This window comes from Scyliorhinus canicula, chromosome 12 (genome assembly GCF_902713615.1).
Source record: "Scyliorhinus canicula chromosome 12, sScyCan1.1, whole genome shotgun sequence".
Taxonomy (NCBI): Eukaryota; Metazoa; Chordata; class Chondrichthyes; order Carcharhiniformes; family Scyliorhinidae; genus Scyliorhinus; species Scyliorhinus canicula.
The window spans coordinates 157,193,335-157,214,528 of record NC_052157.1 but is presented as its reverse complement, the minus strand read 5'-3'; the positions used below and the strand labels follow the sequence as shown (position 1 = coordinate 157,214,528).

At 46.5% G+C, this 21,194-nt stretch overlaps 1 protein-coding gene across 11 annotated transcripts in view; it reads right to left on the bottom strand.

Moving 5' to 3' along the window:
• LOC119975116 overlaps positions 1-21,194 on the bottom strand; it is a 142,386-nt gene that overhangs the window by 31,667 nt on the left and 89,525 nt on the right. For all 11 annotated transcript variants that reach the window (XR_005462659.1, XR_005462658.1, XM_038814663.1 and 8 more), the window contains 4 exons: positions 10,935-11,085; positions 9,982-10,186; positions 7,249-7,427; positions 4,465-4,630 (listed from right to left, as the gene is read on the bottom strand). Coding sequence is in view for 9 of the 11 variants with exons in the window: in XM_038814663.1 (XP_038670591.1) it covers positions 4,465-4,630; positions 7,249-7,427; positions 9,982-10,186; positions 10,935-11,085 (701 nt within the window). In the remaining 2 variants the exon portion in view is untranslated. The remainder of the gene's footprint in view (positions 1-4,464; positions 4,631-7,248; positions 7,428-9,981; positions 10,187-10,934; positions 11,086-21,194) is intronic.

Here is a 21,194-nt window from a genome sequence, read left to right as displayed (position 1 = left end):
CACAAGTCTTAGAGGGCATAAGCCCACAACAGAGAAACTGCCCTAACCACAGAGAATAAATTAGCATCCTCAAATAGGTCACAATGTAGGGCAGGGAAGTGGAACCAGATTCAACACAACTAACAAAAACAAATTGGATATATATATATACGTACACATGAAATGGAAACAAGTTGCATGGCTTTGGAGAAAGAGCAGGAGAGTGGAACTAATCAGTTAACTCTTTCAAACAATTAACACAGGAATGGTGGGCTGAATTGCCTCTTTGTGTGTTAATGCTATGAAAATGGCCAGGGTGAAATTATTATTTTAATCTCCAACATTAACAATGTTCACCTCAATTGCCACATAAAGATAAGGGAAGTTATTCAGCCCATCTAACTCATACTTCCAAAGAAACCTACGACCTTCCACCCCAAACAAAGCATTTAACTTCCTATTGGAGTTTTTGCCACTGGTATTATGTTAGATTATTGAAGGCATTGAATGCTTTTTGTGTGACAAAGTATTTCCTGGACTTGTCTCTTCCCAATTTGTATCTGACTAATTCCCCACACCCACCCCTTGCCAAATCCTGCAGAATCATGGGTTAACTGGAAATGTTGCTGAAAACGAGCAAATCTATTATATTGCGCACTTTATGTATGAAATCTTTGAGGTCTCATTTCATTTGATCTGTCAGAGCTGATGAGTCCAACCTCCTCATAGCTTAATCTGCAAAGAAGATTTACATGGACGATACCATGTGTGGCATATATATCTGGAAAGGATGATAAAGCTGGGTTTTTCTTCTCTTTATAACCACATTCTTGTCAATCAGAGATGAGTTAGAGCAGTAGCATAAGGAAAAGACTTGCATTTCTATAGCACCTTCCACGATCTTAAGACATCCAAAACACTTGATAATGAATGAAACATTTTGAAATGCTGTCACTGTTGTAGAGTAGAAAATGCAATGACCTATTTGCAAACAGCAGAATCCCACAAATAGCAATGTGATAACAATCAGATAATCAGTGATGTTGGAAGGATAACTATTGGCCAACACGCCAGTGAGAGCTCCCCTTCAGAAAAGTGCCATTAAATCTTTTACATCCGCCTGGGGAGTCAGATGGGATCTCTGTTTGATGTCATCCAAAAGACAGCTCCCAAGACAATGCAGTGGCTTCATACTGAACTGAAGTATTAGCCTACATTTTAGTGCTCAAGTCTCTGGAATGGGACTTGAGCCCACAACCATCCGACTGAGATGGCCAGTCATATGAAACTCAAGCATAGGTTCGAAGGACGGTATGTCTTTGAAAGCAAAAACTGGCAAGCCACCACGCACGTTTAGCACTGAAGCCTCTATTCACGATAACAAAACAAGACCAACGTTTCGAGCCAGTATTCATATTTACATTGCTTGAAGTTGAGAGATAATCATAGATATATCATAGAATTTACAGTGCAGAAGGAGGCCATTCGGCACATCGAGTCTGAACCGGCTCTTGGAAAGAGCACCCTACCCAAGGTCAACACCTCCACCCTATCCCCATAACCCAGTAACCCCACCCAACACTCAGGGCAATTTTGGACACTAAGGGCAATTTATCATGGCCAATCCACCTAACCTGCATATCTTTGGACTGTGGGAGGAAACCGGAGCACCCGGAGGAAACCCACGCACACACGGGGAGGATGTGCAGACTCCGCACAGACAGTGACCCAAGCCAGAATCGAACCTGGGACCCTGGAGCTGTGAAGCGATTGTGCTATCCACAATGCTACCATGCTGCCCATGATAATGAATATCAAGTGGTCAGGTAAAGATTGAAATTTAGACATTTAAAATTTTTTTTTCAAGAAACCTAAGTGGCAGGTACTTGAGATATTGTACTTGACACCACCAATGTTAAAAGAAGTAGGAGAGATGATAAGAGAGATAGTATTTAGGTGATGCCAACCATGGCCTTTAAAATCTTGTAAATGGCAGAATGGTTTGAATGAATGTCCCTCAAAATAAGAAGTGGTTGATGTGCCGGAGCATAGAATTTCTCCACAATGTTTATCTAACTAAACATCTCTCTCACCCTTTATTTAGACACTCTTCAAAATCTGTCTCTTTTAAGCAAGATTTTGGCCACCTGCCCGAAATCGCTGTGTGGCTTGGTTTCAAATTGTATTTAATAATTTGATAATGCTCCTGTAGAGTGCCTTGGGATGATTTGTTATGTTGAAGACACTACATAAATGGAAGTGGTTTGTCTTATATCATTGCCTATGACCGATCATTTTGTAAAGGTATACAGTCATTCAATTAATTCATCCAAGTGTCTGTAGGAAATAGGTGTGCGTCACCTGTTTTCCCATTCTGATCAATCATGGCAGTTTAAAATACAACAGAAATAATGCATCAGATTAGAGAGGCTCTGAGAAAAATGTGATAGAAGAATTATTTGCCTTGCTGGCTTGCCCTCTTCTAACCTGCTGTCTGCACAGTATGTGGGTTAGGAATAATATAGTACAGTTAATTAAGCCAGTCCCCTAGAGGTCAGTGGACAGCATCGATTGCTCGAATGCAATGAAAGAAGCTCCGATATTCGGACCAATTTTATGCTGCAGCTTCAAAATGGCATTTCTAGTTAAACAAAATGGTTTTATGTAAATGGGGGAAGAGTTATTTAGTGCAGTAGTACATACTTTGTAGTATAAAATCCCACTTCTTAACTCTAGAATTGGATTGAAGTCATGAATTGGCTGATGAAAACTTCCTGCCCTTTTCCAACAAGTAAAGAAAATAGTATATTAATTGAGAAGGTAATTCAATATCATATTGGGAACTGTGTACAATGCTTGGCAAATTACACCTAGTTCAAATCAACCTGAAATTGATCTTAAAAGGGGCTGGTCTATTTGTTCTAATTTTTCTCCTTTTCCTTTCCTGAATAGGTATATTGCAACCCTCTGATAAGCAACCAAAGTAGTTATTCATCATTCGTGAGCCCAGACGTTGAGAGTCAGTCGGCTAATATAGGCCATCACAGATTATCCAAACCTATTCCAAGTGATGTCTGCTTCCAGCAACAGTCAGGTGTACTCTGAGTTACTGAGATCCATTGTAGCATCACAGTTACTAGCCTAATTGAAACCAGCACAGACTTAGCATCGACTGAAACTCAAACCTGAGACCTTCTGACTCCCACTATACACCCACCAATGCATATGACGATGGTCTTATATTCTGGCGATCCACTTGATATAACTCAGTTGGAGAAACTATCTAGAATCTTTCCTCAGGAGATTAGATTGGTAAAATTGGGTCAGGTAGATTCCATTATAGAGTAGATTATTTATGAATTTGTGGCTGGAACAGGATTGGCAGGTGCAAGGGGAATTTTAGTTCACACCTTTGTCGTTATAACATTGATACATAACAGTATTATGTAATTGTAACAATTATACTACACAATTATGCTACACAAGTAATGTACTTGTACAAATTAATTTCTTTGTGCATTTACAAGTAAACAAGATAAAGTTTTCCAAGCATAATTTTCAAGGTGACAATCCTTCAACGCATAATAGGTAGGACAGCCTTACAACGCTAAGGACCCAAGTTCGATCCCGGCACGGGTCACTGCCCGTGTGGAGTTTGCACATTTTCCTCGTGTTTGTGTGTGTCTCACCCCCACAACCCCATAAAATGTGCAGAGTAGGTCAATTAGCCACGCGAAATTGCCCTATAATCGGAATAAAAAAAGAATTGGGTACTCTAAATTTATTTTTAAAAACATATAAGAATAGGTTTCAAAGGAGAGGATAACAAAGGGATATGGAAACAGAGCATACATATGAGATTAGCACAATTGCTTGCCTGGAGGATAAACATCAACAAGTATGGGAAAGATGAAAAATTGAGATGAAACCTTCTGGAATATGTCCAACCATAGTTGACAACATTACTCTGTACTGAATTAGCAAATATCAACTAGTGTGGTTGCCATGTTTGGCCTGTGTTGCTAGGTTAGGTTGAGGAAAATTAGCCAAAGCTACTCCTGATCTAGAAGTGCGTGTATTTAGAAGTCAGGATTTGATACAGCTTTGATGATGCTCGCCATGAGAATGTTGATACTCACCATATAGGTTCACACTTGAACAAGTGTCACTTGATTGAGGCAACAGATAGCAGTGCCTTTGAACTGCGTTCCAGTAAGAAGTAAATGCTTTCAGGAGAAGAGGGAACAAGAACAGGGGAGCGAGAGGCAGTGAAAGAGAAAAAAATGTGTCAATTGAAACTATTATTATGTTGTTGTCTGGAAGGTGTGCATCAATGCAGTGCTTCATTTGAAAATGTATTCCTTTTTTTTGAGCTTTCTCCCTTGTCCCCTGAACACACTGACATGTTGTTTGAGTATGGTTCCATCACAGTTGAGCAGGATCAGCTAATTCAGCATCAAATGGGAATGCATGCAAAGTCCTTACCCTGCGCCTGCTCCTTGGTCATTAACCTTGCTGCTGCATTACCCACAGAATTTGGGAAATCCTTGTCCTGCTGGAAGGATGAAATTATCTCCCGTTCAGATTGATTTGGTTTTGTATCATCAGTGAAATAAAATCCACTCAGACAGTCTGGAGGAGGCACAGGGTCCTAGCCAAAGCAAAACAAAATCGACATTTTGGAGCAGGATTTCATTATATTTATTTTTTATGCTGATTCGGAGGCATTGGGTGAAATGGCTAACTGAGGTATCAATTGCAAAATGAAACTTAACTACACCAAGCAATTGACAGTTTTTATTTTGCCTTCAATATTCTCATCCATGCACAGAAACCTCAGCTGGTAGAATAGAACTGCTATATCCCAAGATCAATTCACAGCAAATTATTTGCATCAAACTCAGGACTTTCTACACGTTTAGTAGCATCACTAGGTCCTGTACTATTAAATCCCCAAACATTTTGAAGAACAAGGATTTGCCAGTTTATGCGAGGTCAGTGCACTCAAACACGATTAGCGATATTTTTAAAAATTCATTGACAGGACATGGGTGTTGCTGGTTAGGCCAGCATTTATTGCCCATCCCTAGTGCCCTTTGGAAGGCGGTGATGAGCTACCTTCTTGTACCGCTGCAGTCCCCGAGATGTAGATATACTCACAGTGCCGCTAGGTGTGGCATTCCAGGATTTTGACCCAAATATATTTAAATATAAGCTATATTTGAATTAGGTGGCATTACCTTTTCCATCATTATCATAATAGCAACACAGGATGGGACACAGCAGGCATCCAGCAATGCTCAGAAAGGCAGAATGCATCTCAAAATTTAAATGTCCATATTGAATCGTGCAGATGCATCAATAAGCACACAGGAGTATTTGAAATTTCAATCTCTCGGCTATAAAGATCACCTTCTTGTTAGCAGCAGCCTTTCACCTTCAATTTGTTTTTAAGCTGGATAGCACAAGGGTCACAGATATATTGGTATTCTTTCTCTTTTCTCAGCTATGTGAATTATTTTTCTTGACTAGTTTGCCTGTTTGCTAGCTTGATGTTCTCTCTGTTTATTAGGGCTCTGAAAATCTGCAAGGAGTGTTTTTCCAGCATAATCAGCCTACCCAGCACCTCTGCCATTAACCTCAGCGGACCTTCTGAGGAAGATACTCTGTTTTCCACAGGTTTGGTAAGTGCCTGTGATACTAAGGGTATATTTAGGGTGTCTGTCATGTTTTGAGGGGCTGACGTAAAGATGCCTCCCACCAATCCCTTGTCAATAATATGCATATGAAATTCATATTTTTCTTCAGGGATCCAGCAATGACCCTGGTTGGAAACTTCTACTTTTGTCCTTTGACCAGTCATTAAACCAGGTCTCACCTCCATAGCGGAAACTCTCTACAAAAGATCATACGAAATAGGAGCCACGGGGGCACAGTGGTTAGCACTGCTGCCTCACAACACCAGGGACCCAGGTTCAATTCCAGTCTTGGGTAACTGCCTGTGTGGAGTTTGTACGTTCTCCCCATGCGTGCGTGGGTTTCCTCTGTTAGGACTGGGTTAATTTGATGTCAATTATCCAATATAAGTAATTGATATATAAAGGTGTTACAGTTATTTGTTGGTGGAAATTTACGTGTGAAGTTGGATCAAAGAAACAAAGGTGTTTTATGGAGAAGCAGAACTCTTGTCTCCTTTACTCTACAGCAACCCAGAAGCTCGAACATCCTCCCATAGTCCAAAGATGTGCAGATTAGGTGGATTCGCCATGATCAATTGTCCCTTAGAGTCCAAAGATTAGGCAGGGTTACAGGGATAGGGCGGAGGAGTGGGCTCAGGTAGGGTGCTCTTTATGAGGGTCAGTGCAGACACAATTAACAGAATGGCCTCCTTCTACACTGTAGGAATTCTATGATTCCAGGAGGAAGTATAGGGCATTCAGTCCATCTAGTCTGCTCTGCCATTCAATAAGATTGTGACTGATCTGATCTGCCTGCCCCACATAACTAAGCCTCCCTTGTAGATCAAAAACATATTCAAGGCTGAGCTAGGTATATTTTTGAAGAAGACCTTGCAGCTCGATACTCCCCCCCCCCCCCCCCCCCCCCAACCCCCACAGACCCCCCAGCTACCACTCCCATTGGTCACCCTGGAACATGTAGTGAAATGCTAAGACCCAGCACATTCTTATCCTGGTATAGAGCTCTGGCCATTTCAGCACATTCTCAATGAAGTTACAGTGGGTATACACTAGAAAAGGCCAAAGACTCTCAGCACTAAAGTTTACTGACTGATATTCTCTCTTTAATTGACACAATCTAACACAGATGAACTTGTTATGCTTTGTTTGCGAGATCTTGTCATATGCAAAAAGGACATTGTGAAACAGTCCACAAAACATCATAGGCGCTCTCCATTAGAAAGAGAGAGATAGACATTGGTTATTTGTGGCTTGAAGGGCACCATGCCACAAGCATTGGGCACGGTTAGGAGACGAGCCTCATGTACTACCACAGCCTATATGGGGATTGAACCATTGGTGTCATTATGCATCACAAATGAGGTATTTAAACTGAGTTAATTAACTCCCACACTGTGAGTCTCATTCAAGCACAGTTGCTGCACTTCAAATTAACTCAATTGTGAAGTCCTTTGTCACATTTCTGATAGATATCATAAGGTAAATTCATGTTGCTTCATACAAAAATGAGCTGTAAATCATCACTACACAAATACAGAATGCACCTCCTAACATAATTGAGCTGGTATACCTGTGTGTGTGGTAAAAGTCGAATTAATAGACTGCAGCAGGGCACTGTAGGTTGGTAATTGAGAGATGATGCAGTAGGAGGACTCTGTTCTTTTGATGGCATTCCTTGTCTCAATTTGAGCTGGAATCCTCCAACATTTAATGCCCCACTTTCATTGAACAAGGAAACCATGGTGCTGCCTGAAAATCAAATCAAACAGTAAACAAGTAAATACACAAATAGGGGGCAGATCAATGTTGGCAATAACTCTTCATTACCCAGTTATCAAAGACTTGCAGGTGGTATATTTTCCTGACAGTTACAACATGGTGCTTGATTTGAATGTTCTAATCTATTGTAAAATAAACTCCCTCTAGTGGCTGTTGTATTCGGAGTGGGGTTACTTTACTCCATGGTGACATTTTATAGTGATTATGGTGTAGCTCCTATAAAGGATACCTGCCATTAAACAAATAGGATACATTACAGGGTTTCCATAAACAGTGAGATACTCAATGTGCTTGATAGAAATTGTATTTATTGTTATGATTTTGCAAGATTGAAATATTCTTGTAATTTCACTTGGAAACAATTCACCCGGTCTCTATTGTAGCGATATAAATGCAGTTATGAAGATTCACACCAGTCAGTAATTATAGCAAAATGCACACGGTTAACAAAATGAACATGTTGCACTAGATTAAAGGGACTCTCCATGAATGCATTTACAATGTGACTAGTATTCCAATCAAAAATAAATTCATCTCTTTATGCATACACATGGGGCTGGATTCTCCGATTTTGAGGCTATGTCCCCGCGCTGGCGTGGGAGCGGTGGCAGTTTACAACAGAAAAAATGGTGTAAAATGGCCACCGATCCTCCGTTTGGCTGGGGGTTAGCAGCAAGGCAGCGTAGAGCACCCAGCTCTAGCTGTCGATATGGCCTGCAGAATTGCCGGGTCCGTGGCCGCACATGCAGACGGCGGCAGCCTGCAGCGGCCGGTGCCGGCCACTCGTGAACTCGGCCTGTGCCCCCTCTTTGGCCAGCTTGCGCACCCCAGACCACGCCCCAACAGTGCCCCCAGCCCCTGACAAAGTCCCCACTGCCCGCGGATCAGCCCACCGCCAACTGTGGCGGCGCTGGACTGAGTCCGCAGCCACGCCGAGTTCCCAACGGATGAGACCACCCGCGATCGACGCCGTCAGGAACGCGGCCGGTTGGGGGCACAGCTTTGGGGGGGTGGGCCTCAGGCAATGTCCTGTGGAGGGGGCTTGGCATCGCAAAAGCGGCGGTGCCCCGATTTGGTTGTAAACAACGATTCTCCGGCTGATTGCCGACCGCAATTTCGGCGTCGGTGACCGGAGAATCCCGCCCATGATTTTATTTAAATGCAATTTTTGTTTAAACCTTGGTTTATTCTTTAGGTTTCTCTGCAACATACACTGCCCTAGTCAGGAGGACAACGAGTGGGCTCTCCCACCCATCATTTCCACTGTTTCCTCTTCTTCTCCTCCTTGATGTTGGTTTATGCAAAGCACTGCCCTCAAAACGTTATAATTCCAGGCTAGCACAATTGAGTTTGGGAACTAGTCATTGGATGAATCCATGACTTGAACCTGAGTTATTCCACTTGTGGTACGGAACTTTGTAGCTGAAACACATTGCCTGTCCATAATGTAATTGAGTTGGATTTTTAGACGTGGGGATTTTGGGGGGTGGGGTTGGGGGCTGTGTGCTGACTCCCAGGCTCCATCCTGTGCCTGGGTCTATTGTCAGAGGCCAATGGGACTTTTCCAAACAGCATTCAAGGGCCCAGAGGCATTGGGAAACAGTGTAGGTAACTGGAGGTGACTCCTGGTAACAGATTGGGCCAGTGCTCCAGGCAGACTTGGAGGTCCCCACTGCTTAACTGGTTTCAGCAGCAGCCGCAGGCCATTCTGTGGAGGGGCTCTCCTGACAATGTTGGTCTAGCTGCTGAGGCAATTTTTAAATTTGAAGTCAAAAAAGTTGCAGAGAGGGTGCTTCCATCTTGAGCGTGCTCTTCATGTCACTTACACGGAAAGGCAGCTGGCTGCTTCTCCATTGCTGGAAGGCGTCCTATTGCCCTCTAGCTTTGACAGCCTGCCTGGTGTTCTTAATTGAACAACAGGGCACTCACTGGCCACTAACTTGCCATTTTGGGGAAATTCACAGCTGATTATTCCACAGTGCTAGCTTCTGACCTACACTGGAGTTTGATGGCGGGGCCCTGAAGCCTGCAGAGGACATAGAAGTGGTCCATTTAAATCAATGTTTGGAAAAGTGAAATAAATTAGGAACTTGCAATCCTTTCCACCCAAATTTGCAATATGCTCGTCCCAAGGTGATTCTTTATATCCCAGCAAAAGAAAAGAAAAACCTATTCTACGGTTGAGGAATGTTTTTAAACTTTGATGACTGTGGTTTGGCATAGGACTGTCTTGGCATTGGATTTTCGAGTTGCATATTAATCAATGGCATGGAAATTGAGTAGAAATTATTGTCGCTGATGCTACAATAAAAACATGTCAAATACTCAGACCAACTTCCAGATGGTAACCTGTTCAAGATAAATGGATTAATGCCTTTTTTAAAATATCTTGGGATCAAGCATAACATGGTAAATAGGAATTTCTAATAGGAATTTGCTCTTCTAACTAAAAAATTGCTCTATTTTGTTTTGATTCTTAACAAAGTAAAAGATTCACCTAATTTACAAATTCTTTATCACTCACCTATAACAACCAGGTCACCTGTATCACAATCGATTGTGTACACTCTAAGCAAAACCAATACATTGTGATCCAGAGTTTCTTTGCCTTTCACATTTACAGCCATGCGATAATGGAACTCTGGGGACCTTGCTGGGCTGTTGAGTGCTGGGAAAGCCAAGATATCAGGGAGGTCATCCCGGCCCGAGCGCAGTATTCGTCCAGTCACCTTAAGAGTGTCAGGAAAAAGTAGAACATTTTAAAACTCTATAGGATCACGCCAACTGAGACAAACTTCTTTCCAATGGTCGCCTCTTTCATCTCTCCTAAAGGCACAAACTCCTTCCTGTGCTAAGGTTCTGGAGGGACTGTTTTCTCTCCAGTTACTCAGCTCCACGTCAAACTTCATATTATGGTCAAAGGTGGGAGTATATTACAGCTGAGTCCATCTTGTTTTCACCAAATATCTTCACACTTGCATTTCCAGCATTGGACACATTTGTCCTCATGAAAAATTTCTGGTAGATACACTGTTCCTTAATTCAGAGATATGGAGGTCAACTGTAGAATCTCAGCTGGGATAAGCTAAATCACCACAGACTGAGGAGCAAGCTTCTCTAAATACAGGATCATTACTCAATGCAAATCTGAGTTCTACGACATCGATAGGATATCAGTCATTTTTGTGCAGGTGAATTGAGTGCTTGTTTCAAGCCTGTAACTGTGGATGTTACTCCACATTTCCTGTTCCCCTCCCAAAACAGCAAGATGCTCATCAGCAAAACAAACATGCTGGCACATCACTGCTTGAATGAAAACAAGGGTCAACCATCAGAATGGATTGGGCCTTTCATGATGATATTGCTGCAATCTCTCCCCCCAGCTGCTCACCAATGGTGAAAATCAACCCTGAACTTTTGAAAGTATATCCCTTCCTTCATTACATCAAAACTCAATGTGTTTTCTCCATGTCTTACCTTTGTGATGGTTGCGTTATCTGGGATATAACGTATCGCATCAATGTACAGATCAAAAGGTTCATTTAACATTGTCGGATGGGGTAATGCAACAGCTGGATTATGAGCAACCCATGACGCAGTACGAAAGTGTCCATCAGATGATCGATGTCTGGAAAAACAAACAGGATCAGAAAAAAAATGTATAAGAAAATAGTGTTTAAATTGTTTTTTTTCAAAGATTTTGCAACAAGGAAAGAGCAAGACCCTGCATACTGAATTTCCTACCTTGATGGGCAGTAAAGGATGCCCTGAGGTCATGAGAGATGCCACATAAATGCAAATTCTTTCTTTCCATAATTTAGGCATGTTTTAGTGTCGTGGTCAGGGTGATATAGATTGCAGATATCCTTATACCAGTTATTTCACGATCAGGCACCGACATGTGCAATTAAGCTAATATGATGCAGATGATTTGTCATTCGTCCTCCTCTCCCTCTGCCCCTTAGGACAGCATGACTTCCTTCCACGACCCAGACTCAGGTTCTCACCTGGATTTCGTACAGCACAGGTACTGCTGAATGTTAACAAGACTGGGAAGGCTGAATCAGTTTTTACTACCTAATTCAGGGGCAGCAAGTCCCTGTAGTACCTCCATCATTGATATTAGATAACTCAACACAGACTGGGGATCAAACTTGATGCCTTTGCAGCCTGTACGGTGTAACTACTCACAGCCAGCCGAGGTGAGTCATAGAGGCAGACATGAATAAAGAAAGATCAGTCTCTCTCCAGCTTCCGTATTCTGGTAAGAAGCCCAGGCTTTTTTATTTCTAGTGGTGGTGATTAAGCTATGTTGTTTAATCTAAAGGCCACATGTTACAATCTCTTCCTAGCAGAGCACACAGCACTTAGCCAAGGGGCGGGGCTTGAGTGAGACCATGAAAGGGGGGGGTGAAGGGAGTATGAAGGGTGAGATTTGAAGGGTGGGCCTAAAGGGGGGTCCTCAACGGCCCATAGTGAGGCCTGTTCACTGGGGGATGGGAGCCAAGCCCCAATGATGGGGGGGCCAAGCACCAATGCCGGCGAGGATGGATGGGTGTGTGGCTGGGTTGCCCTCATGCCTGGGTACCATTGGGGCTGGGTGGGTAGGGGGGCAGGAGGAGCAGAGACAAAGGGACCTTTAGTGATAGGAGAAGGTTGCCCTTCCAGGGTCAAAGTTTGGGGTGTTGCCCATGTCTACTGGGGGTTATGATGTCTGTGGGTGGGGTGGTGTGGGGGACCTTCAATCTAACTTTGAGATCTGGGACCCTTCAAAAATGGCGCCCCGATCTCAGAGGAGCTGGTCTTGCTGGAATCCCCTGCAGAAAAAATTTAAGGGCACGAGTGTCTTGCCGCATTGCGCTCAAGCGAGAGCACAATACGGCCGGTGAATGCTGAGAGAGCCCTCCAGCAGGCCTCCCGGCAGCCTCCACGCCTCACGGGATCAATCAAGTCCTGTGAGATGTCGGAGTAGAACTGCGCCCAAAAGCCAAGCTGGCTGGAGCACTAAATAGGTGCCAGTGCAAAGGTGCGACTGCCAAGGGTCTGGGCCTGAGGGGAGCCATGCCCATGAAAGGAGGGTGGGGGCGGGTTTGGGGTGGGGGTGTGCAGGGCTGCTAAGTAGGGGTCTCCGGGAGGTTGGGGTGTGCGGGTGGGGGTGCTGTAAGGTGGCTTGGGGGGGCCTGAAGAGCGGGGCCCTCATGGACCCCGTAGCGGGGTGTCCTCACTTGTGGGGTGTAGGATAGTGTTCATGTTTGTGGTTGGCCTTCTCCCCATAACTTAGAAAATGTTTGGGAGAATCGCACCCTAAGGGATTTTTCAGAGAGAATCTCCCCAAACTCAAAAAAATGACTGAGTGTGGATGAATATAGATCTGGATCGTGCCCAAACACCTGGCAGGAATCACCCTGCGAAACCTACCCTAAATGATAAATAATGTTTTGGGTGAATCATGCCCAAGGAGACCAAAACTGCACACAATATTCCAGGTGTGGTCTCACCAAGGCGCTGGATAATTGTAGCAAGACATCCCTGCGCCTGTATTCAAATCCTCTCACTTTGAAGGCCAACATACCATTTGCCTTCTTTACCGCCTGCTGCACGCTTACCTTCAGCAACTGGTGTACAAGCATACCCAGGATTCGTTGCACATTCGCCTCTCAATCTATAGCTTTTCAGATAGTAATCTGCCTTCCTGTTTTTGCTACCAAAGTGGATAACCGCACATTTATCCACATTATACTGCCATGCATTTGTCCATCACTCAACTTGTCCAAATCACACTGAAGTATCTCAGCATCCTCCTCACAGCTCACCCTCCCACCCAGCTTTCTGGCATCTGCAAATTTGGAGATATTAGATTTAGTTCTCTCTATAAATCATTAATATATATTGTGAACAACTGGGGTCCTAATACTGATCTCTATGGTACCCCACATGTCACCGCATGCCATTTGCAAAAAGAACTTTCGTAAATCCATGTCAACTCTGTAGAATCCTGCCACTGTTTTCCAAGTGCTCTGCTATTAAATTTTTATAATAAATTGTAGCATTTTCCCACTACCAGTTTTCTGGCTACCTCCCTTTTTAAATAGTGGGCTACAATAATGATGGCCTAGCAAGCCACTCAGTTGTATCAAACTGCTGGGAAGTCTATAAGGAATGCAACCGGGTGGACTGCCCAGCATTGACTTCGGCACTGACAACTCAGTTGTGTCAACCCTGCACAAATTCTTCTTATTAACATCTGGGTGCTTGTACCAAAATTGGGAGAGCTGTCTCACAGACTAGTCAAGCAACAGTCTGACGTAGACATACTCACGGAATCATAAGTTACAAATAATGTACCAGACATCAACATGACCATCTCTGGGTTTGTCCTGTCCTACCATCAGGACGGACCCAGCAACAGTGGCAGCACAGTTGTACACACTGGGGAGGGAGTTGCCCTGGGAATCCTCAACATTGACTCTGGACAACATGATGTCTTCCAGCTTCAAGTCAAACATGGGCAAGGAAAACTTCTGCTGATTACCACATTTCGACCCTCCTTAGCTGATGAATCAATACTCCTCTATTCTTGTGAGCACAGCACAGATTGGAGAACAGACTGCCACTGAGCCCCACACTGATGACGGGCTTCTAGTCACAGCCAAAACCAGTCTTCTGGAAATACAGCAGAATTTAGCGAAACATGTGGCAGAGATCTCAGGGATTGTGCGCGACTTTGCGCAGACTATGGGGAGTCCATGCATGCCTTGAGTTTTGCCATGTTTTAGGCATTAGTCAGGGCCTGAGATAGTGGGGTGCACATGCTGCTAATCACTTTGTTCAGCCCAAGCTCAGGCAGCATTCCCCCTCTCTCAAGTGGTCGGCTCACAACCTAATTTTCTCACAAATAACTGTGCAGTGGATGCTACAATCTGAGGCAAGGTTCCAGCGCTCAAGTTCTGAATGTCCTGGAGTGAGAGTGATGGAACCATCAATTTACCAGACACGTGTTTCCGATGTGAATCTAGGCTTTAATCGACTTACTTCAGAGCCAGCCTGTTACCTGTCGATGAACTCGTAGTGACCCAGGCTGACTCTGGACACGGATACTTATACAGCTGTACTAGGGGGAGGAGTCGTGGGTGGAACCAAGGGTGGAGCCCAGTACAAGTTCCTAAGTGCTCCCAGCGCTACTCCTCCTAGTGGTAGGATGGCGCTACTGCGCTTACAATAACAGTGTGAATTAGTATATATACATTCATATATTACATTCACCACATTCACCCCTGCAAAAAAAATCAAGTCCGGCGGGGGTGGTGGTCTAGTCTATAATGTCAGTCTGTCCGGCGGTTGGATTGTCCACTGAGATCTGCGGAGCACCGGGGTTGCAGCCTCTTGCAGTGGCTGGACGGGTGTAGTGTGTTGGGGTACAATGGTGGACTCCAGGGAGGGTTGTATTCGAGCTTCATACTCTCCTGGTTCGACCGGGGACTGGGGGCGCTGGGGGCTGGCCGGTGCGGGTGCGCGGGACTGGTGGAGCGAGCTCGTGGGCTCGGGAGCGCAAGGGGGCGGCAGCATGGGGTGTATGGTGAGAGATCCTTCTGTGGGGGCAGAGGGGGTGATGGATCCGGCGGGTGCCAGATCCCGGAGGGATACAGTGTCCTGACGGCTGTCAGGGAACTCGACGAATGCGTACTGGTTTTTGCAGTGGAGCAGGCGCACCTTCTCAACAAGGGGGTCGGTTTTGTGCCCCCTGACATGTTTCCTCAGGAGTACAGGGCCCGGGCCCCCTGACATGTTTCCTCAGGAGTACGGGGCCCGGCGTCCTCAGCCATGCCGGAAGTGAGACCTCCATGGTAGTGCTCCTGGAAAAAATGAAGAGCCTCTCGTGAGGGGTCTGGTTGGTCACCGTGCACAAGAGGGACCTAATAGCGTGGAGCGCGTCTGGGAGGACTTCCTGCCACTGGGAGACTTGGAGCTTTCTAGACCGGAGGGTCAGTAGGATGGTCTTCCAGACCGTCGCGTTCTCCCTTTCCACCTGCCCGTTCCCCCTGGGGTTGTAGCTGGTAGTCCTGCTCGAGGCAATGCCCTTTTCGAGCATGTACTGACGCAGCTCGTCGCTCATGAAGGACGAACCCCGGTCGCTGTGTACGTAGCTGGGGAAACCAAACAGGGTGAAGGTGCTATGCAGGGCCCTAATGACTGTGTGGGAGGTCATGTCGGGGCACGGGATAGCGAATGGAAAGCGGGAGAACTCGTCTACGACATTTAAGAAATAGATGTTCTTGTTAGTTGAGGGGAGTGGCCCTTTGAAATCAATCGCGAGGCGTTCAAAGGGCCTAGAAGCCTTGACCAGGTGGGCCCTGTCTGGTCTATAGAAGTGCGGTTTGCACTCCGCACAGATCGGGCAGTCCCTGGTGACCGCTTTTACCTCCTCGTTGGAGAAAGGCAGGTTTCGGGCCCTGATGTAGTGGGCGAGCCGGGTGACCCCCGGGTGGCAGAGGTCATTGTGGATACTTTTTAAATCGGTCGATCTGCGCGCTGGTGCATGTCCCGCGGGATGGGCATCCGGAGGCTCGTTGAGCTTCCCGGGTCGATATTTGATATCGTAATTGTAGGTGGAGAGTTCGATCCTCCACCTCAGAATTTTATTGTTTTTTATTTTGCCCCTTTGCGAGTTGTCGAACATGAAGGCAACCGATCTTTGATCGGTGATGAGGGTGAACCTTGAACCTCCTACCTGCGAGGTAGTGCCTCCAGTGACGGATAGCCTCCACAATGGCTTGTGCTTCTTTCTCAACTGAGGAGTGTCGGAGTTCTGAAGCGGAGAGGGTACGGGAGAAAAATGCAACTGGTCTCCCTGCCTGGTTTAACGTGGCTGCAAGAGCTACCTCTGAGGCGTCGCTCTCTACCTGGAATGGGGTGGATTCATCCACCGCCCGCATGTCCGCTTTGGCGATGTCCTCCTTGATGCCGTCGAAGGCCTGGCGTGCCTCGGCTGACAGGGGAAATCTTTGTCCGCATATTGAGGGATTACCACTGGGCGTAGTAAGAAAAAAATCCCAAGCACCGTTTGAGGGCCTTGGGACAATGAGGGGGAGGGAGTTCTAAGAGGGGGCGCATACGGTCCGGGTCGGGGCCCAGGACTCTGTTTTCCACGACATAGCCGAGGATGGCTAGTCTGGATGTGCGGAAAACGCATTTCTCCTTGTTGTACGTTAGGTTGAGTTTCTGTGCCGTCTGGAGAAAACGGTGGAGGTTGGCGTCGTGGTCTTGCTGGTCATAGCCGCAGATGGTGACATTGTCCAAGTACGGAAACGTGGCCCGCAGCCCGTACTGGTCCACCATTCGGTCCATTGCTCGTTGGAACACCGAGACCCCATTAGTGACGCCGAAGGGGACCCGGAGGAAATGGAAGAGGCGGCCTTCGGCCTCGAATGCCGTGTAGTGGCGGTCCTCCGGGCGGATTGGGAGCTGGTGGTATGCAGACTTCAGATCCACCGTGGAGAAGAGCCGATACTGGGCGATCTGATTTACCATGTCTGCAATCCTGGGGAGGGGATACGCGTCGAGGAGCATAAATCTATTTATAGTCTGACTGTAGTTGACCACCATACGGAATTTTTCCCCGGTCTTAACGACCACCACCTGAGCTCTCCAGGGACTATTGCTGGCCTCTATAACCCCTTCACTGAGTAGCCTTCGGACCTCTGCTCTGATAAATACCCTATCCTGCAGGCTATACCGCCTGCTACGAGTGGCTACGGGTTTACAGTCCTTAGTGAGATTTGCAAAGAGAGGAGGGGGAGGGATTCGCAGCGTAGCGAGGCTGCAGATTGTGAGTGGGGCAGGGGCCCTCCGAAGCTGAGGGTGAGGCTCTTGAGGTTACACTGGAAGTCTAGGCCTAATAAGCGTAGCGCGCAGAGTTCGGGCAAAACGTAGAGTTTAAACTTCGAGTAATTAGTGCCTCGGATTGTGAGTGTCGCGGCGGTGCGCCCCTGGATCTGGACCGAGTGGGAGCCTGAAGCGAGCGCGATAGTTTGCTGCGCGGGGAAAACAGGGAGCGAACAGCGTCTTACCAGGTCTGGGTGTATGAAGCTCTCTGTGCTCCCGGAGTCGAAGAGGCATGGCGTTTTGTACCCGTTGATATGGACCTCTGCCATAGCGTTTCGTAGGTTCTTCGGTCGGGATTGGTCTAGGATGACCGCGCTGAGTAGCGGGTAATCGGCGGCTCAATCAGCTGTGCTGGAGTGGCCCCTTGATGACTGCCCTCTGAGTTCGTAGTCTTGTTCGAATTCCTCTGCTGAGTTGTCCGAGCGCGGAGAAGCCGATCGGGCCCGTGGATCGCACGTGGCGGGCGGCGAGGAAGATGGTGTCCAAGATGGCGGCCCCCATGAGTTGCACGTGGCGGGCTGCGAGGAAGATGGCGTCCAAGATGGCGGTCCCCATGAGTCGCACGTGGCCGGCCGCGTGGTGGAGGTTTTCCAAGATGGCGGCCCCCATGAATCGCACGTGGCTGGAGGGGGCGGAGTCGGGGCATAGGCCGCAGCGTTTCAGGCCCCGCGGGGCTGAGAGTGCGGGGAGCGGTTACTGCAAGTCGCTGGGGAGTTGGAAGCTGGGGCCCTTTTTGCGAGGCACACTCTAGCGTAATGCCCTTTTCGCCCGCAGCTGCTGCAGGCCGCGTTGCGGGCCGGGTAGTGCTGCTACGGGTGCTGGTTCTGGCTGCAGAAATGGCAGACTGGAGCAGCATAGTGGCTTGCTGGGGCAGCATAGTGGCTGGCTGGGGCAGCATGGTGGCTGGGCAGCCGCGTAGCACAGGCCTGGGGGAGTCGCTGGTCGGGGGCCCATGATGGGGTCGCGGGGTCCGCGGGGAACGAGTTAAGGCTGCGGAAGGAGACCTCCATCGTGATCGCAGCTTCCACAGTCGTTTCTAAGTCCTGGGCCCCCTTTTCCAGCAGCCGTTGGCGCACATAGTTAGACCTGAGGCCCGCTACAAAAACATTGTGTACCGCCAATTCCCTGTGTTCAGCCGCAGTAACCGCTTGGTAATTACAGTCATTGGACAAATTGTTAAGTTCTCTTAGGAATTCGGCGAGTGATTCCGTAGGCCGCTGACGGCGAGTTGTAAACACATGGCGAGCGTAAACCTCATTAATTGGCCGTACATACATTTTTTCGAGAACTGCTAGCGCCGCAGTATATGAACTGGCCGAGTTTAGTTGCGTTGAGATTCTATGGCTCACCCTCACGTGCAGTAGACTCAGCTTCTGATCCTCTGTAGTTTTGGCTGTGCTTGCTTCGGCCAGGTAGGCCTTGAAGCACCGGATCCAATGGGAGAAGATTTCTTTAGCCTCTGCATCCTGCGGGTTGAGTTCCAGGCGTCCAGGCTTGAGGGCCGATTCCATAATCGATCTTTACTGTTCTTAAGTCGATTAAATTGATGGAACCACCAATTCACCAGACGCGTGTTTCCGATGTGAATCTAGGCTTTAATCGACTTACTTCAGAGCCAGCCTGTTACCTGTCGATGAACTCGTAGTGACCCAGGCTGACACTGGACACGGTTACTTATACAGCTGTACTAGGGGGAGGAGTCATGGGCGGAACCAAGGGTGGAGCCCAGTACAAGTTCCTAAGTGCTCCCAGCGCTACTCCCCCTAGTGGTAGGTTGGCGCTACTGCGCTTACTATAACAGTGTGAATTAGTATATATACATTCATATATTACATTCACCACAGAGAGCCAGGATGCTTTCTGAATGATGTAGTCTGTCCTCGGCTGCGCTCTTGCTCTCCCACAGAGGCGCCAGCTCACTAAAGGACTACAGGAGTCAATATGGGAGCCAGGAGGAGCGATGGCTGCAGCAATAGTGAGGCCCAGGGAGTGTTAGACAGGGCCTGGAGGAAGTGTATTTTGCCACCTTCACAGCCATCCTGAACTCTTTCTGAACGATATTAATCTCTGAACTTCCTCGGCCAGGGGGTGAGTGCCAGTTGTGTAAGACCACAGCAGGACATAGACTAAAAGGATATAGAAAGGGTCAGAGAATTGGAAGAAGGTGTCAAAGTCATAAAATGTGAGTGATTGATTTTGGAAGGAAGAATACAGAAAGGAAATACAGACTTTAAAAATGTAAGACTTTAAATGGAGTAGGGTAATCTTATTGTGCAGATATACAGGTTCTTAAAAAGATGGAGCACAGGTTTACAGAGCCATAAAAATAGATAATCAAATTCTTGCTGTGCCTAGAAGTATAGAACACCAAAATAGTAGGTAATATTGGAATTTTATAGGACTATAGTTAGACTGCACTTGGGATTCCTGTGTGGTCTTGAGCACCCTCAAATAGAAAGGATATAAAAGTAACAGAAAAGCATTATAGATTAAGCACTGAAAGATGAGGAGGCAGAATTAAAAACAGAAACTTGAGAAGTTTGGGCTTTTTTGCTAAAGCTGCTAAGATTGAGCGAGTGGGTGTGAGAGTGAGTAAGTGTGTGTGTAAGAGAGAGAGTGGGTGTGAGAGTGTGAGTGAATGCATGAGAGAATGTGCGTGTGTGTCAGAGTGAGTGTGTGAGTGCGTGTGAGAAAGTGAGTGGGTAGGTGTGAGAGCGATTGTGTGTATGAGAGCAGGAGAGTAAGTGTATGAGTGTGAAAGTGAGTGTGAGTGAATGTGTGAGAGATAGTGAGAGTAGGTGTGAGTGTGTAAATGTGCAAGAGTATGAATGGGTGTGAGAGAGTGAGTGGGTGTGAGAGTGTGAGTGGGTGTGAGAGTGAGTGAGTGGGTGTGAGAGTGAGTGAGTGGGTGTGAGAATGAGTGAGTAGGTGTGAGAATGAGTGAGTAGGTGTGAGATAGAATGGAGTGAGTCAGTGTGACCGTGAAAGAATGAGTGAGCGAGTGTGAATGAGAGAATGAATGAGTGAATGTGAGCATATGTGTGAGAGTGATTGAGTGAGTGAATATGTGATTGTACATGTACAAGAGTGAAGAAGTGTGAGTTTGAGAATGAGTGAGTGTGTGAGAGTGAGTGACTGTGTGTGTGTGTGTGAGAGGGAGCGAGAGAACCCTGAGTCCGAGAGTGAACACTCGCCCGAGCCCGCACTAAACACACACAACACCACACACACACACACATACAAGGCCTGGTCCCATTAGCCTTCCCTGGTGACCAGGGCTTGGAGCCTAGTCTATCTCTCTCTAGCTCTGCTTCTGAAGTGAAAAGGCAAAAAAGGTTTTATCAGTTAGCTCTGCTGCTTAGCACGTTTTAATGGTCATTTTTATTCATTACTGATGTTTTAAAAATCAGTTTATTGCTTTGAGATTGTTTTTGGGCTTGGTGAGTTGTTTATGTTTTCTTCATATTTTGAATTTCATGTGTAATGTTGTGCCAAATCTCTGGCAGGTTCTGCTAGGTTTCTTGTTGAAGGGAAATGAGTGGCTCACAAGACGTCTGATAGCCTTTTTTGGAGGGCTGGGAAAAGAGGGTTTTTTTGTGCACCAATAGAAATGGGAACTAGAAACTAACCACACTTACAAATGACCAGCATGGAGCATATAATAGGAGAGCAAAGTGCTGCAGATTTGAAAAATAAATAGAAAAGGTTGGAAATACTCAGCATGTCTGGCAGCGTCAGTGCAAAGAGAAACAGAGGTTAGTGACCCTTTGTCAGAAGTAATGTGGATCGTGGACCTGAAGCGTCGACTCTGTTTCTCTCTCCACAGGTGCTGCCTGGCCTGCTGAGTATTTCCAA